A 14,671-nucleotide genomic window follows, 5' to 3' on the forward strand; every position below is an offset into this window, starting at 1 on the left:
TTTTTATCCATTTATGCTTACATTTAATGTTGTGGAACGTCCGCAAAACAAGTTAAAAAACATAGCTGAGAAACCGGAAGGTGCTTTGACTTGAAGACTTTCCATGGCAGAAAACTCACTGTTAAAGCACTGACACTGGAGACTCCTTCCACAAATGTAAAATAAACGTCTCCTTACAGCAAGCCTCACCAAATCAACAATTATACATTTTTCTTTTTATAGAAAAAAGTTCATTCTTTTTTAATCCATTTAACAGGCTTAGATTATGTGGAACACCCAACATACAAATCCCTGTGAATGAACACATTGATATAAACCTGTAATTTGCCTTACAGTTGGCACTATTGTCAGTGCTATGCTGTTATAGAAAATTAATCAACACCTTCTGACCAGACAGACTCAAGAATTCAACAGCACTGTAATATAACTATGCAAAATGTCCACATATCTGTGGTTGTTTCAAATCCCGAACAGTGAAACCATCTTTATCACTCAACCGAAGGTAATACACATAACCATTAAGGTCTATGATATAATTTTCTGTGCACATTAACAGAATTCCCGTGACCTTGGAAACTCTCGCAAGCCTGTAGCTCTCTACAGCAGGGATTTAGCATGAAATTGGACTAGAAAAGCTGCCAGCTGAAATTAATTACAAGATAAATAGTCCAATATAGAAAATCAAATCCAACTGAAGGTGCCAGAATGTCATGCTGTATTATTCTCAGCCATTTAAACCTGGATTTCATTTAATAATGAGTAAAACGAAAAAGTGCCATGGTGTTATAGGACTGTTCACATTTACCAAACTATCAGCATGGCCAATGATTAGTGTTATTAGGAACATTTAACATGCGTATTCTAACATGTTGAGATGAACTGTCAGAAGAGTTATTCCAGTTTCTATGTTTTTACTTAATCAGGAAAGCAGTGTTAAGATACAATTTTAGTTATAAGGAAATCATTTTCAGACAGGGACAGTACAGCAGTGACACATGCTACTAAATATCAATGTAAACTACACATGGTCATTTTGACAGCAGTGGAATGTAGCATGAGGGCTATGCTCAAATATTTTCCACAAAAGACTCCAACATTTGGTCTGAAAAAAGATGGTTAATCTAACTCCAAGATGTGTCACACATAAGGTGGTTCACTTGAAGGACGGACACTTGAATACATACTGTAACAAAAATAATAAGTTGAAAAGAGGGGGAGCACGGGGGCTTAGTGATTAGCACTGTCGCCTCGCAGCTCTGGGGTTGGGGGTACAAATCCCGGAGTTCTCCCCATGCTTCAGGGGTTTCCTCCAGGTACTCCTGTTTCCTCCCCCAGTCCAAGGACATGCACTGTAATCTGACTGGCATTTCCAATTTGTCCGTAGTGAATGTGTGTGATTGTGCCCTATGAGGGGTTGGCTCCCTATCCAGGGTGTCCCCTGCCTTATGCCCCGAGTTCCCTGGGATAGGCTCCAGACTCCTCACAGCCCTGTGTAGGATAAGCGGTACATAGAATGGATGGATGGAAGATGAGAAGAGATGTTTGTTCTTACCTAATGAATTGCATCAATTAATCAAGGGCATTAATAATGTCTACAGATGTGAATATGGCTTTTCTAAATCTGCTGTCTTAGATAGACAGAACGTGGGGAAAATATCTTCTGCGAATGATTTATTATCAGTAACTGCATTGCAGTGCTGCAAACAGAAGCTGAAGCATGGCACACACATTGAAAACCATATAAAAATGTGATCTTCAGAGAACAGCACTTAGATATGGCAACCTTCAAAATTAATAAAAATAGACACTCTGTTCAAAACTCTTCAGAAAAAAAAAGCACACGGGTAAAGCCAAAACATCACCATGATTAACCCTTCTAATATGATGATTATAAGAATATTTGGTTGAAACTGTTGATTTTGTATAATTCAGTACATTAAATAATAAATCAACTACAGCTTGAAGGTCTATAAATGATTTACAGTGTTAACCTACTTTGAATTAGCATTTGAGCAAAGTTGAGAGGAGTGGGAGCTAGATGTTGGCATGTTGCAGCAGTGAGCTGTCCTCTCTATGGATCCACGTGCAGCAGAGTGCTGTGAAGAGCTGCATCATGCCTGGGTCCTGTGTGTGTGTGTGTGTGTGTGTGTGTGTGTGTGTATGCCGTGGGCCTTGAGCTCAGTGCTCACCAGGGGCCCAGCGTGGGCTCGCTGTACAGTCATCAGGCACCTTCTGGAGAGGCATTTGCACTGCTGCATCCCTTTACACAGAGCAGAGTGGACAACAGAGCACAATCACTCATACAGAGGACACCCGAGTCTCTTAGGGATGGGAAGATTGACCGGCTATAGATCAGGATTTTGGTATAAATATGTGAATTTGTTTTATCCCCTCTGATATGGCGATTTGATCAATGAGACAAAATATATGAGCCAGGTGCACACTGAGGGAAACGTGCGCCAAAGTGAAACGTGTGATCACGCTGGCAGGTTTTCACTGTCTCAGGCCAAGTCAACGCTATATTCAAAGTTTGTAAAACCAGTGTGCCTCGTGGCAAAGCAAAGCAAATAATTTTAACACCAATAAACTGATAAGACACTTAAAGGTACATCATGAAACCAAGTACAGTGAGTATAACACCAACAGTGAGCCACCATTGTGTTGACCAGGCAGAGCACAGTAGCCGTCTGAAAGCTAAAGGATTCATGACCAAAGCAAAGACATTTATTGCACTAGTTAACTAGTAATGCTCAGTTGTTGTGGATGTGAAATTCTGTCAGTTACTTCACATGCTATACTATGTTGCTATGTCAGTCCCATGTCCATGTTAAGCTTAACAGTTCAGTGGATCGATCTGATGTCACTGCTTAACAGTAAGCTCTGAATTAGTTAGTTTTAAACACTGCATTGTTTAAAAATGTTCCCAATTTAAATTCGGGGCTGCCGTGTTTAATACAACACGTGAAATTTATATATACAGTATTTAACAGCATGTAGCTTTTGGTCATGAATGCTTAATGCAAATAAGTTCCAGCAGCTGTTTTAATTGGTGATACATTTAAATGTTTGATGTTTGGTGTCTTTGCCTGAGTAGATACTGTAAGTGCTGCGGTATCTGGTCTCCACTCCCGCTTGAAATCAACATCGCATGATCCTGCATAATGACAGATATCAACTGGTAGTGACTCTCCTTGAATCTGGACCAAAAATGCCTCAGTTTATCCTCACCTTGCAAGTTCTGGGTTCTCAGTAGTTTGCTGCAGGTAATACCGCCCATATTGATATTGATATTGGAATGAATAAAAACTTTGTTTTAACTATTGCGTAGTGCTGTGGTACTTGAGACCGGTCTTAACACCACAAATCAACGGTCTTGGTCTTGTCATAAACTCGGGTGAAATTTTAGTCTGCCTTGTCTTGGCCTCGGTTTAGAAAGACTCAAAATATTTTTTGACACTACCCAAGACCATGACATCCTTTCCATGAACAAGTATTTTGTAATGTTCTCATTACAGTATAAAATGTAAATATCTGTCTCTGCATGTGAAGTTACATAGCGCCTATAAATTTCAAGTGACTGTATTACGTTTGCCAGGCCAGTAGTTGTTCGCGCTTACCTTTACGTACTGCGCATGTCTACATACCTAACACGTACTACGCACGCGCATGACATCACCGTTTTCAAAGATTCCCGTATTGGGTGTTTACATGGAGACGATAAAAATATGCGTTTTCAGTCCCCAAAACGCCACTGTCATGTAAACGAACAGGCAAAACGCATAAAAAGTTTCCCATTTTTAGCTGAAAACGTTGTCGTGTAAACGGCCCCTCGGAAAGTTGTATGAGCCAAAACAAATTTACCTGCTGTGTGCTTAAATCAAAGGAAATGGGATTTGATTTGCAAATCTTTACATGTCCTGCTGCATTTATTTAAAAAAAAAAAGTAAACATTTGTATAGGTAGCAAACTCTGTGTCATTTTAATTACCTCTCACACTCTCCCTAACCCCAGTGCAATGATATAAAAGCACTTGCTAGAAAAATGGACTATACTTAACATGTCCTTTGTATGTCCTGTGTACTCATTTGTACAAAATGATAATACCAACAACCAGCAAATGAAAACATCTGAGCATCTGGTCTCGGTCTTGACATGGACTCAGCCATGTGTGGTGGTCTCGCCTTGGTCTTGCCCCGCTGTCATACTCGGTCTTGATTCAGACTTCATTGGCTATGGTCATGTTCTTGACTAGGTCTCAGCTAAGGTGGTCTTGAACCCAACATTACTATGGCATGCACACTCGTGGGAACTACTGTAGGATTAAGATACATGTATACTGTAAGAAGACCCACGGCTGTAGGATTGTTTGGGTAGTTGCTCTGTCTGAAATTGTACTCTCACTCATTCACTATCTACTATAAGAGCTCTGCATAGAACACTTGTATAATGCAACAGTAAGAGGAACACTTAACTGAGAAATTGTAAGGTCAACAATATGTGTAAGAATATGAGCAAGTCAGCAGGGATAACAGTGGGAAGAAAAAACTCTGTGATGACATGAGGAAGAAAACATGAGAGGGAACTCTGACACAAAAGGGAACCCTTCCTCTTTTGGGCTGACAGTGGGATTATAAATCATTACTATTCCACAACTCTGTATTATAATGTAAAACCATACTAAGCGTGTTGAAAGAATGTTCAGTATGAGCATACTGTGAATAACAGTCCTGAGATAAGCACAAGAATGTACTTATGATTACATAATAAAGAATAAATAAAGAAAATGCTGCATATGATTCATAAAATTACTGATTTAATCATTATATATCTGCTTCATCATATAATCGTTAATCATTCTCTATGCACAGTTGATTTCATTGATTTCTTTGTGGGTTTGTTTACATCACCACATTTCTGAGCAATGAATAAAATAAGTTATACAAGTTATACAAGCACATCTTCTGGCTGAACCCTTCCTGTTTTTTTACTTTTTGGTTTATGCGCAAACTCATCTGAATCACACCAAACAGCAAATCACACAAAAGTATCAATCTCACGCTGACTCAAATTCTGCAAATAGATAATAGGTGAGAAAGTACATTCTCTTAAGTAGGCTACCATCATAAGACATGTCAAAGTAAGGCAGCTGAGTAAGTTACAATTTACTGTTACAATTTACCTGCCATTTTGTTAGAGAACAAAAAAAATGTTAGGATTTTCTTTAATAGTCAGAAGCCGGACTTCTAGCATTTACTACAGAGTCCTGTACATTTTAAGCAACCAAGAACCACCTTCTTTCTCAGAAAGAGGTCATTTGACTGATGTGGCAGGTCTGCGGTAGATCCAGAGACTAGCCCAATTTAGTGTAGCCAATCCACTTATCACCATGTTTATGGGAGGTGGGATGAAATCAGAGAATCGGGAGGAAACTCACTTGGACACAGGGAAACTCCACGCAGACAGTAAAAAGAGCTTAGGATCGAATCTGGGACCCTGGAGCCATGAGGCTCAACCCACTGTGCCAAGAGTCAAACCAAATTATTTAATAACATTTAAAGGGATACATCAAAATGAGTGACACTCAAATTAGTGCACTTTAAGCTAAGTTGGAAATTAATTTAGACACAGTGTAGGATGACATGTTCACTCTTTAGTTAGTATGCAAACTGTAATGTAAAAATCAGTTCAAGTATTTTGTGTATTTTTTTTTTGTCAGCTGCTCTACAGTCGTCACATCTTTGTCTGAAACAACAGATCATAAGATCACATTTACAAGTAAAAGTAAGTCAAAGTCAAATAAGTGTCAAGAGAAGGTAAGAAATACTTACCAAATACCAACAAGACAGAGTCAAATCTTAGGACTCATAAACTGTCTTGTTTTTCTTTTCAGTCAGTTTAATAAGCTGCAATTGAAGTTTTATAGTCCAGCGGTTTAAAATTAAGGAAAGCTGCTACTTTGGCTGCATTTTATATTAACAGACCCATCTCTAGATCTGTCACACAGCAAGCTGCTACAGACATCAGCAGATTGACCAAGATTTCTCTATGTTACTAGATATTTACTAACCCAGAGAACAGTAGATAACTCATTTATTTATTCATCTTTATCAACTGTTTTATGGTCATCACGGTGATGGTGAATCCGAAGCCTGTCCCAGGAACAGTGGGCGCAAGGTGAGAGAAATCACCCCGGATGGGATTCCAGTCCCATCGCAGGGCACCACACACACCCTACAGCCACCTACTGGCATGTATCTGCACACTGGAGGACCCAAAGGAAACATGAACACAGGGAGAACATGCCAAACTCCACAAAGAGCTCAGGACTACACCCAGTTAATAGATATTTATTACCACATAATATTACTGAATATTTTACTTAATATTATATTGTATATTATAATATTACTAAATATTTTATTTTATTATTTTATATATGGTTATTTATAAAATAAAATATCAAAATAATGTTTCACTGCCTTCGCAATGGGGTGAAGGGTTTTTTACATTGTACTGAATGTAATCTATTCGAAAAATCATGAAATCAAGAAATCCAATTCAGACATTTGGACATCACACACTTTCCAATATGCACAATTTCAATAATTAAAAACATTGGGAGTAAATATCATCTTTAGGACACCCATATTAATACTGTTATTACCACTATATCAACAGTGTTTACAGTTTTGTAAATTTCAGTAATTATGTTGTCGTAAATCCCTCGTTAATCACATTATATTTGCATCAAACAATGCAGTCCGTGTTAACACACTGCATCATCAATTCCGATTCTGATTGTAAAGCAAAACCAATTGTGACTGAAGCACAGAACCAGCTTTGTATTGCAGTCTTTAAAATAAAGCTTCTTTTAATCTCCTGTTCATTCTGCCCTCCCTTGTCTTATCTCTTAAGCTCCTCATTCCTAGTCTCTATAGCTCTCTTCTGTCTTCATCTGAGCCAAACATTTTTCTCACTTCATGCTACTCTTCGACATTCTGTCCTTCCATCTTTGGTTACACACACACACACACACACACACACACAACCCAAACTTTGACCATTAAGTAATGAGGCATTTCCTGTTCAGAGAGAGTAAAAGTGATCTGATGACAAATGTCTCAAACGAAGATGCTTCACAATACCATATAAAAGCACAAAACCTCATGAGAAGGATTTTTCACCATTTTAGAAATGAGGTGACGAAGCGCACTACACCTATGAGGAGTAAGAATTACTCATTCGGCTGTGGGACATTCGGCTGTGTTTTCTGCACTCAGAAGAGCTGTGAAATGGCTTCAAAATTTTCACCTCACTCACTCCAAAGTCACCATGCAATAAAAATGCATCAAAGCCAGCTTGGCAAAAAAAGGGTGCTTTGCATCTTAACTCTGTAAAGATGGCAATCTGTCGAGTCATCTGTGAATTCTCCAGGGGGCAAGAGCAGGAAAGAAAATAACTGCAAGAAAGTTCCAGAATGATCCATCTATAAATCCCCTCTGTTAGATAACACACAAGATAAAGCAGGTGGATTTGCAGGTGCAAGGTCTCCAGAGTGGGAGTGATACTGACTCTCCACCTACTCAAGAGGTGCTAAAGTCAATTACTGAGTGTCCCTACAGTTACAGTAATACAGTTTATTTGATATAGATCTTATTTTTAGCAGTGCATAAATATTACTTAAGTTCAGAATGTGCAATAGACATTCTGTACAAAAAGAGCTGCATTTCTACTTGATTATTCCATTGGTCTGGCTGTAATATTAAAGTAATATTAAAGCTGCATTGCATAATCTTCCTGTTAACATTTAAAGAACATATTAATGATTCTGTAGGGAAAAGTACTCTAAAACCTGACTAGAATGTTCATTTTGAGAGTGAGAGTTATCTGTTTTTAGATTCGTACTGCACACTTGTTTAGGCTAAAAAGGAGGTCTAGTAAACATGAAAAAAACACTGGCACATGCATTTTTGTAAATCACTGAGCTACAGGCAGCTCAATGGCCCTGAGACTAGCCACAGGGCTAGAGAGACAGGATCAGAAAGGGAAGAGTTGTAGATTTTCATTCAGACCTCTCAGACATGGCTTTAAAAAAAAAAAAAAAAAAAAAAAAAAAAAAGGTTAATGATTAAAACATAATGTTTAAAGATGGAAGGACAGAGAAATATGTGCTTATTTTCCCCACTTCAAATTCAAAACAGATCTGTTTTATCTGTTCAGAGCCTGTGGCACAAAACACATTTCAACAGCATCAATCCAGTGGCTTTTAAAACACTGAACATGAAAGATACCCCAAATACCAGCCCCCAGTTTCCTACTGCTGCTGGTCAGGCCAAGAAAAATACATCTGAAGACGAAGACAGGCAGATAGAAAAATGCTGGAGAAAAGAAAAAGAAAAATGAAACTGAAAAAAAGAAATGTTACACAATATTTTTTGTTGATGTTTTGCTAAGAATTCACAGACAAAACAGTCAATCCATATTACAAATAACTAAAAGTTTGGATTTTTTTTTTATATATCCATATACATTTTTTAAATAATTAGAGAATTTAACAAGGAAAAAAAAACAATCGGTCTAAAATATCCATCATTTGACAAGTCTTTCCTCTATCTCTTTTTATACAAATCTTATACTGAATACTTGGTAACAATGACAGTCATGTCAATGTGAACATTAAAGGTTTTATTTTCTTATGCAACAATGAGGAGGCTATGATAACAACAGCAGATAATTACATCTTCAGTAGACATTTTGTTCACAAAGCTGTATATAGAGCTTCATCTTTTTAATAATAATAAAGGCCCACTGGGGCCAGGGATAGCCAAATAATTTTAGGTAAAATTTGCAATTTAGGTTAAATCTGCAAGCTCTGTTAAAGGAAAAACAGCAAAAGGTTTCAAGATGGACACAGCATTCATAATTGTGTTTCTGTGAGATTCTTGCTTAAAATATCATGTCAGGTCAAGTGGTGCCCTCAGAAAAAACTGGATGTGTGCTTTGGGTCATTGTTGTGCTAAAAGGGGAAATTCCTTTTCACCTTCAGCTTACTAGCAGACACCTGAAGGTTTTGCACTAAAATGGACTGGTGTTTGTAGCTATTCGTGATTCCCTCCACCTTGATAAAGCCACAGTGAAGGAAAGCAGCCCTAAAGCACGATGCTGCCACCACCATGCTTCACTGTGGGTGTGGTGTTCTTTTGGTGATGTGCTATTTTTTGCACTAAACATATCTTTTGGAATTATGGACTTATTATATCTTTTGGAATTGGACTCATCAGACCATAACACATTTTGCTACATGGTTTGGGGTGATTTAGTTGAGCTTGGATGTTTTTTGTGAGAAAGAGCTTCTGTCTAGCCGCCTACCCCACAGCCCAGACATGTGAAGAATATGAGAGATTGTTGTCACATGCAGAGAGTAATCAGTGCTTGTCAGATATTCCTGCAGCTCCTCTAATGTTGCTGTAGGTCTCTTGGCCGCCTCCCTGGTAAGCTCTTGTCTTGTCTTTTTATACATTTTGGAGGAACATCCTGCTCTTGGTGATGTCACTGTGGTGCTCCATTTTTTTCTATTTGTTGATGATGGCCTTCACAGTGTTCCATGGTACATCTAATGTTTTAGAAATTCTTTTATACCCCTCTACTTATCTATATCTTTCCACAGTGAGATCCTGTACAGGCTTTGTAAGCTCTTTATGGACTATGGCTTCATCAGTCAGATAAAACCAAGAAGATGTGAAGAAACTCCTACAGAAACAGCTGGTCTTTATTTGGGGTTAATCAGAATAATTTCGCTGATGACAGCTGTTTATTACTTTTGAACATGAGATTGAATGTGATTGGTTCATTCTGAACACAGCCACATCCTCAGTTATAAAAGGGTGTACATACTTATGCAAACAGGTTATTTTTACTTTTTTATTTTTCAGATTTTCTAAAGTGTTTCTGATTGTTTTTCACTTAATTTTCATACTTTGTAATTTCACACTGAGGTTGGAAAAAGTTATGACATGATTTATCTTGGTTTAATTTTTTTACATCACAAAAACCTGCCATTTTAACAGGGGTGTGTAGACTTTCTGTATCCACTGCATCTTTTATCTACGTACTAACGGAGATATTAGTACTTTTTATATATGTGATTGAATACCATGTAGGTCACTATCAGCAGGTTAGAATAAATCACTGATGTAGGCAGTGAATACGCAGCCGGTTGTTTATTTGAAATGTACCGTCCCTACTGAACTAGTGAATTACTGAAAAATTGAAATGCATACCTGCTAAATACTGAATGTTTTAGGAAAAAGTAGTTTTTTTTTTTTTTTTTTTTTTTTACAATACTCACTCACACTTTCTAAAAAGTGATTGTGATGATGAAATTTCACTTCCTGGTAGAGTAAGAGTGGTCTAAATCCTTGTCATCACTGACGTAACCCCGGGCGTGAGAAATGCAAGAAATACACAGCGACTTCCAACACCATAAAGCGTGATGTCGAAACATGTTCCCGTCATTGCATGAACTAGAAGCATGGCTGGTCCAACAGGTGTAGGAAGCAGTTGTGCAGCACACCATGCAGCAGAGCAAGTGGCGAGCTCGCACCTGTTCTACTGTCCAAATAAATAACAAGGCTGGAAACAAAAGGCCTGCTGTGACTGTTTCTTGCTTCAGCAAAGCAACACTGTATTTCCTCCATGAAAAAGTCATAGCCATGCTACAAGATTAAAGGAGCGCATAAATCTGTACAGCTTACACTGAAAAACTCTCCAGTTTGTTACACTGAATTAACAGCTATAGTGTAGACTTGCATCTGAGCTGAAGCTTTAGATAGAGCATGCTATCAAGGTTGTAAATACCAGTGGGTGGAGGAGGATTAAGATTTGGTTCAACTTATCAAGTTTTGATGTGTCAGAAAATAAACCCAAAACTGTATAAAATATATTATCAACACATCATTTCAAAATCATGAGACAATACTTGTCCAAGTTACTACTGTTACAGATTAAGCATCATGTATCTCTTCTGTGTCAGATTTTGTACCACTGTGCTGTTGAATGCTCGACTCTGATTGGTCTATATTTTCTATACCAGCAGCTAACAGTAGTATCAGAGGCATGGTTTATATTAATGTGCTCATTCTAATGTTCTTGTTTCTAACATCTTACACAGAGTAACATCTTACACAGGGATTTGTATGACAGACACTCAACATAAACAGATTTTTATTTAGCCAATTTGGGAGGAGGCTCTGGTGTCAGTAACAGTTAAAAAGCTGCAACTTTGTTTTCCACCATGGGAAAGTCATCATAAATCTGTATAGCTTACACTGAAAAACTCCTGAAACCGCAATGCAGTTTCTCAGTAACAGGAAAAGCTGCATTTTTTTGTCTTATTTACTTCAACAGAGAGAAAAAGAGAGGCTGGTGAGGTGAAGGAAGGACTGTTCATAGTTTGTTATTATATACGTGATAACAGGAACTAACTTGTTTTATGGATGTTTCACAACATTGCATGCAACTATGCATGGATAAAAATTATGATGTGTCATTGGCAGACTGCTGTGGTATAAGGGAAATAAAACACTCGCACGATGATATTATTTGAAAATAATCGACTTCGGGGTGGTAACAGTCTTCCTCTTATGCATCTGTTGCTTACTGTAGTGTGGCTGTTGCTGTTGGTGAATGTTTTATGGTGATGGTTGGGAAGTCTAGGCTCTATTGCTTAGGTCAAATTTAACATGTAGAAAGCAGAATATTTTAAAGTTAAAATACTGATTTCTTTAGGCTCTCTCTACTACTACCACTGTGATCTGTATTGTTAATCAGAATGTAAGCTACTAATTGAAAACTGAGTGTTGGCATTAGGGACGATACTGCCTAAAAACACCGGATCAGTACTGGATCAGATCTGACCCGCTGATTCATGCAATGGCATTAACGTGTCTGGTTTCAATGACATATATCATTTCACTGAACACATGGCGCAAACTGTCAGTCCTCTGATGTATCACATCAGGGACATCTGTCTCCGTCACTTTATCAAGTACCAGATGATTCATTGATACTGGTACCTAAAATGAATAAAACAGGGTTATCGCTAACAATTGGGCTGATGAACAACTAATTTTCCCAATCAGGATCAACTGAGTAACTTGTGATAGTGGATAAAGGGATATGCTTTAGCCTACATTCCACAGAGTTCCTGAACACCAGCTGTGCAGCTGTGAGGTCGTTACAGCCTTCACTAACAATGAAATCACCACCTTTTCTCCCTGTATCCAACTTCCCACTGGACCGTAGGCAATCATCAGAAGCATTTGAATGCAGTCTTAGTTAATGGTGTAGCAAAGCTGTCATCTGCTAGTCAGAACTACTGACTCACGTTAATTTAGTCTGACATTAAGGTCAATCCGAAGTAAGCTGAATATCTGCGTTGGTGGCATAACTCAAGCAATGACTATGAGTCTGTTAATGAGGTGAGTGGCTCAGTGCGCGCAGGTGACGAGCCGCACAGCAACAGAATAACAGTAGAAAGTTCACTTTCAGGTGCTTACCGCTTGCGTTTTTGCCACAGATGAGATGCTGGTAGGGCTGCAGCAGACCCCATAGCTCTGAGTCGTTGTTGATCGCTTGTTCCAGAGACTCGACTGTGAGCTTGGGAACTCCGTTCTCCTTCTCCACGAGTGCGCTCCTCTGTACGCGACCGAACACCTCGCGGAAGAGGGTCTCCATGCAAGCGGTCAGGTAGATGGCGCCGTGTTCGTGGATCCTCAAAGCCACACGACTGTCCACCATCCACCGGAAGAACTTCCCCACGGAGAAGACGAGGCCGCAGCGCGCCGACTTGCCTCGGCTGAAGCGATCGCCCGTGCTCATGTTATACAGCGAGAGCGCGCCGAGCGCCGCGGTCACGCAGTTAGCAGAGATGGTCCATGACAGCACCACCTTGATGGCGCTCTGGACTTCGTGCTTGGTGCACTTGGCGTAGCGCAGGCTCAGGCGCTGCGCCTCGCGGGCGATCCTGACTAGCGCGCGGCTCAGCAGCGCCGACAGCTTGGCCACGATCTCGCGGGACGCGCCGGCTGCGCGCACCGCCTCGTCGTCCTTCCGCAGCGCGCCCTCCACCTCGGCCACGCTCCACGGCACCTCCTCGAGCTCGGGCAGCTTGGCACATTGGCCCGAGCACTCGAGGATCTCCGTGTCTTCCGCCAGCACGGTGTTCACCGTGTCCAGACTGTTGTGTCTGCTGTGCATGGATTCGGTCAGATGCCAGCAGTTTCCCCCATGCGGGAACGACGGGTGCGTGTCGGAGCAGCAGAGCGACACGCTGGACGACCTGAACGAGTCCGCCGCTCCACCATAACCGGAATCGAGCGTCAAATCCTCCAGCGTCCTCGCGGCTGCCTTACCCTTGCCTGCCATGGCTGCACCTCATAATTGTGGGCTGTGCCTTGCGTTTAACGGAATGAACAGAAACAAATTGGCTACATTCACGCGCCCTAAGAAAGTCTCGCTATTTTTTTTTAACGAGAAAACGTGTGAGCAGGTGTGCGCACAGGTGTAATGTAGCAGCTCCTTTCACTCCTTCCACAATCAACAGGCGAATCTTCCTCCAGACTCTCAGAGCCTCTCCAACTTACTGCGCGCAGTGTGAGAGCTCGCTCGCACAAACCTTCTCCGACCACTGCAGAACCACTCGATGGGCGGGGATATGCAAATATGTCTTCAGATATGTCCAATCAGCAGCCTCGGATACGGTTGAGTGACAGCCAGGGACGGACTTAACCGAGATTCCTATCACTGCTCTTAGCTGCTGAGGTGCTGATGGCGAACAAATGGGAGAGAGAAAGAAAAGAACAGAACAATCCGTGGAGGAGAATGAAAGTGAGCTGTTCTGCCCAAAGACTTTCTGGATTTTGGATAATTGGTGAAATGGGCTAATGAGGCGAGGAAGGTAGTCATGGTGTAATAGTGCACATGTTGGAGGCAGAAGGCGGGATGACGGGGGCAGCGCCGCTTCCTGTCACTGACTGCGGTACAACAGCTCATCTGCTCTGCATCATCTTCACTCGCCATGGCTCATCATCACACACTCCTGCAGAGGCTGAAGAGGCAGGGAAAAGAAAGCTACTTCTAACACACACACACACACACACACACACACACACACACACACTGGATCTTCCATACACACAGACACACACACACACACACTCTGCATCTTCTATACACATGTAAAACATTAAAACAAAAGCATTTCATTCCGTTATAAGGAGAAATAAATGTACTGCTACAGCGGTTATATATGGATCACATGACAGTAAAAGGCTTTACACACCTGAGGACTACTACTACTGCTGCTGCTAATAATAATAATAATAATAATAATAATAACCATCATCATCATGTGTGCATAACTACTCAGTCAAGGTGCTTGTAAAACCACAGAAATAAAAAAACAAAACAGAAATTTATCCCCTAACATGACAAACATTAAATACAACAAAACGTAAGAACAATCTCAATATAGATATGGAGAGAAAATCCATTCATAAAATAAAATAAGAAAAAAAATGAAAAAAAGAAGATGAAATAGGCCATAAAAGGTTTAATATGCATAACATTTTCAAATATATAAACTATAAAGTGCTTAATATTATAATAACTT

The 14,671-nt window shown here is 40.0% G+C and overlaps 1 protein-coding gene across 2 annotated transcripts in view; it reads right to left on the reverse strand.

Moving 5' to 3' along the window:
- Nucleotides 1-13,674, reverse strand: part of btbd11a (BTB (POZ) domain containing 11a) — a 193,915-nt gene extending 180,241 nt beyond the window's left edge. For both annotated transcript variants that reach the window (XM_026923081.3, XM_026923080.3), the window contains exon 1: nucleotides 12,558-13,674. In XM_026923081.3, coding sequence (XP_026778882.1) covers nucleotides 12,558-13,425 — 868 coding nt within the window. In that variant the 5' untranslated portion in view covers nucleotides 13,426-13,674. The remainder of the gene's footprint in view (nucleotides 1-12,557) is intronic.
- Nucleotides 13,675-14,671: the final 997 nt, after the last annotated feature.

The sequence above is a fragment of the Pangasianodon hypophthalmus genome, chromosome 18, assembly GCF_027358585.1.
Source record: "Pangasianodon hypophthalmus isolate fPanHyp1 chromosome 18, fPanHyp1.pri, whole genome shotgun sequence".
In the NCBI taxonomy this organism is placed as follows: Eukaryota; Metazoa; Chordata; class Actinopteri; order Siluriformes; family Pangasiidae; genus Pangasianodon; species Pangasianodon hypophthalmus.